Source organism: Morone saxatilis, unplaced genomic scaffold (assembly GCF_004916995.1).
Source record: "Morone saxatilis isolate NCDOM2014 unplaced genomic scaffold, NCSU_SB_2.0 Contig2, whole genome shotgun sequence".
NCBI lineage: Eukaryota > Metazoa > Chordata > Actinopteri > Moronidae > Morone > Morone saxatilis.
Window position 1 is genome coordinate 12,483,550 of NW_023339762.1, and position 4,028 is coordinate 12,487,577.

General features: G+C 35.8%; 1 protein-coding gene across 1 annotated transcript in view; it reads right to left on the reverse strand.

Annotated features, from left to right (window-relative positions):
* The window catches only part of ucmab (upper zone of growth plate and cartilage matrix associated b), a 7,707-nt gene extending 6,498 nt beyond the window's left edge, over positions 1–1,209 (reverse strand). The window contains exons 1-3 of the mRNA XM_035664544.1: positions 1,152–1,209; positions 933–995; positions 747–842 (exon numbers count right to left, since the gene is read on the reverse strand). Of these exons, the coding sequence (XP_035520437.1) occupies positions 747–842; positions 933–995; positions 1,152–1,209 (217 nt within the window). The remainder of the gene's footprint in view (positions 1–746; positions 843–932; positions 996–1,151) is intronic.
* Between the last annotated feature and the right edge of the window lie 2,819 nt (positions 1,210–4,028).

The following is a 4,028-nucleotide window of genomic DNA, read 5'->3' on the forward strand; positions in this document are numbered from 1 at the left end:
TTACAGGGTGACAACAAGTTTTTAATAATAATAATAATAATAAATCACTAATAATAAAATGTGAACCAGTGACATCTGTGTACAGGATTTTTTGGTTTCTGAAGATGAAAAGAAATGTTTTTTAAAGACAAAATGGTTCCGTAATGAATCTTTTTTTGTTCTTTTTCAGTTTTGTTTTCAATTCAGTTTAATTCCCAGAGTAGGTTTGATTGTTTCAGTTGAGTTTTTATTGTTTAGAAATGTTATTTGTCAGGGGCAAGATGTAAAAAGTTCAGAACAGGTATTACACTACAAATACATTGACTCACAGTCATGTAGACATCCCCAGCCTCAATAAACACATGCACCAATCCCTCCTTATGCTTGTTGACAGATTTGATCACATTGACAAAAACTAAATTAAGACATTTCCTGTATATTTTTATTTTGTTGTAGTAGGTTTTGTAAGTACACAATATATTTTAGTTCATTTCAATTTCAGTTTATTCTAGTCTAACTAACTCTAGTCTCTCTAACAAAAATGTTTTTTCCCACCTAGTTTTAGTTTTTAGTTTGGTTAACTATAATAACCTTGGTTTGGATGCAACATAATGACTTCCATTGTGGTATAACAGTAAACAAATTAGTGTGAGAGTACCTCTGCTGCCAAAATGTTCTAATAAGACACAGATGCCAACAATTACCACAGACACACAACCACCTTGGTTGACCAGACCTCAGCTCAAACAAACCCCAAATGAACTCACCGTTAATCTCATCCTGAGACTTCACCCCCCGTCTGTTGCGTCTTCTGAAGAAGTTTGAGGCATCGGCCTCCTTCATGAAGATCTTCTTCAGCGGACCTGCAGTGGAAGCAGGAGGAATTTCAGCTCACAACATAAAGGGAAAAAGAGAGAGGATGTGGAAGAAATGCAGCTGACGCAGCTCCTCACCTTGTGGGTCTTTAGCGCTGCCTGTGCTGCTGGGCACAGCTGCAGAGTCAGCCTCTGGAGACACTGGGTCAGAGGACAAAACATGAAGGCTTTAAATTAGAACACAAAATCTAGGCTTGCATGCTTACCGCTCCATGAAATACAAAGAAAACAAACTGCTATCATCAGTCTGTACCCTCCACAGATATCCAAATATAAATTCTCCTGCATCAGACTCACAGGAAAGTGCAAGAAGCACACCCAGGAGAGCCAGGAGGGTTGCATACGTCCAGGACATCTTTATCTCTGTGTCTGGGTCGTTGAGGGACACGAGTAGTGAGGCAGACCAAGAGGGAGAGGTGAGTAAGACGTATGTAACAAGTAGGGTGGGAGTCTGGAGGAATATTGACTGCTTGTCAGAGGAGAGGGAGGGAGTGAGCATGCAGATCTGATAAGAGGCTGTATCCAACAAACAGCAGAGCGGGTGACAGGAAGGTGCTGAGGATTTAATTTAGACATGATCGAATTACTTATTTTTCAGTAATTGAACTTCAATTAGTATAATGGGCCTGTGAGGGCCTATTCCTTTAGTCACAGAATGACAACTCACAGGGTTCACCATAAAAATCACACTACAGGCTGAATATGCACCACTTGGCTTGTTAATACCTACACTTGCAATAGAAAAGATGGATGACTGACAACAAAAACACTCGTTCCTGGAAAAAAGTGACAGAAAACAAACGAGGCCCAGAGCTGGAGCAGGTTTTTTTCTTGCCAATTGTCTCCTTTGCAGATGCAGCTGAATGAGGCCCCTTAACAAGGCTGCACTCTCTCTGCTTCTGCATAAAGTCGTGCCGGAAAGTATGCAGCCTTCTGTTTGCTATAGTTTTTTTTCCCACCTGAATTCTGGCTGTGCCCCAGAAAAGACTGAATGTTTAAATTGTTTTGTGGGGCAATCCGAGGTGGAGAGATTGTTGCTCAGGGAAGTGAGAGGAAATTAGAGGGAGGGTTTCAGAATATGTGGAGTAAGTTTGCTCAGGTAAGTATGTGAGAGGAGGAAAATCTAATTTGCACCAAGTGAATACCATACTTATTAGTGACATTAACTCGTCTGAGTTTTGAATTCATGGTGAGATACTGCTCTGAATATACACTGTACAGTAGTGCCTTTTAATATATTGCACATGAGTGGTGCAAGTCAGTAGATGAGACAATGTTAAATGCTGAACAGTAAGTGGAAGAAGTGACTACTTAACTGTACATATAATATATTCATGCTCACAGTTAGGGATAGATAACAATATAGCTTATATACTATACCTGTACACATATACAGAAGTATAAAGAGGAATAAAATAGCATAGCTCAAATGTAGATTCAGATTTAACAACATTCTCTATTTACTGCAAGACACAAGATGTTGTTATTATCAATTAATCTGTGGATTGTTAGTTTTTTGGTCCATAAAATGACAGAAAATAGTGAAAAACTGTTGATCTCTGTTTTCCAAAGCCCAAGGTAACATCCTCAAATGTCTTGTTTTGTCCAGAACCCAAAGATATTCAGTTTATTGTCATATGGAGGACTAAATCATTATTATTAATTAAATAATTATTAATAAATTTGAGAAGCTGAAATCAGATAATTATTTCCTTCAAAAATGACTCAAAATGATTAACTGATGAGCAAAATAGTTGCATATTCATTTGATAGTTGACAACTAATCAATTAATTGACTAATTCTTGCAGCTCTAGTATGATTGTGGATAAATTCAAAAAATACTTTAAAGGTGCATCTTGCTTAGACAAAGTTATAGTTTATTCTTCACACATCACTTTTATCTGAACACTTGACTTGGTTTCCTGTCGTACAGAGAGGGCAGGGGGAGATGTCCTAGGGGTATCTAGCCCCAAAACATGAGTTTTTCACATTTCTTTAATCATCAGAAAATCTATTTTACATTTAGTTTCAAACTAATGAATGGTTCCTGTTTTTTTTCTTTCTGTCTGTCAAAATATACAGATCTTTAAAAATAGAAAAGGAAGAATTTTATCAACTTTCCTCAAAATCTGTTGCGCAAAATCCCAAAATAGAAGCAAATAAGATGTAAATTCACAAAGGGCAGTCTGACACATAAATATAAACCTAATAGCAGTGGTGAAATAAGTATTCAAGGTATTTTATCAGTAAAAGTATCAAAAGTAAAAGTATCTTCTTCTGCAGAAAAATGGTCCCAGTCAGTGTTTTGCATTAATATTACTGCTTCATTAATGTGTATGTTGCATTTTACTGCTGTGGATGTTTAAGGCTGAGTTCACAGCAGTGTAATTATATTACACAGCTTTATTTTCAGCTTTGTGACAATGCATTTTTCTGCTAATCCAAGAGGGTTTTTAAATAGTTTATTAATTTTAAGAAGTATGAGAATTTTCCAAACCCATAAAGGAACACTTAATCATTCAGTTTATCAGAAAAAAAAAATCTAATTTAAAATCCCTAAATTTGGAGATACATGGTTTTCACAGGAAAGGAAGTATAACTATAGCTCAGACAAATGTGGGGGAGAAAAATCTGGGATAATTATCATGGATGATAAATGATCCCAAGATAATGAGAAATGTATATTTATTTATTTATTTATTTATATATATATAAATGATCCTGATAATTAAATAAAAATGATAAATGATTAGTACATTTTAAATTCTTATGCAAAACCAGACGCTGTATGCTTTGTGAAAGAAGAAGAAAAAGTTTGTGTTTGTTTGAGTTTTTTTATGCACTTTACTAGAACAAATCAAATAAATAAACATTTAAGAACTTAAGATTTAGGTCGGAGCTATGCGATATTAAATCATCCATCTTTGCTCACTACACCTTAGCCTTTCTTACCCTTAAGTCTGTCAAAACTAAAGGTTATAAACTCCTTTTTAAAATATGAAAATGTGAAATGTTGCTATTGGTATCAGCCATGAGCAGCAGGTAATTATCAGCTATCATATGCTGAAAAAAAAAACATATTACAGACTACAGCGGACAGTCAGGACTGCAGAGAGGATCATTGGTGCCAATATGCCCTCTTTTCAGGACCTTTACCTGTCCAGAGTCAGGAA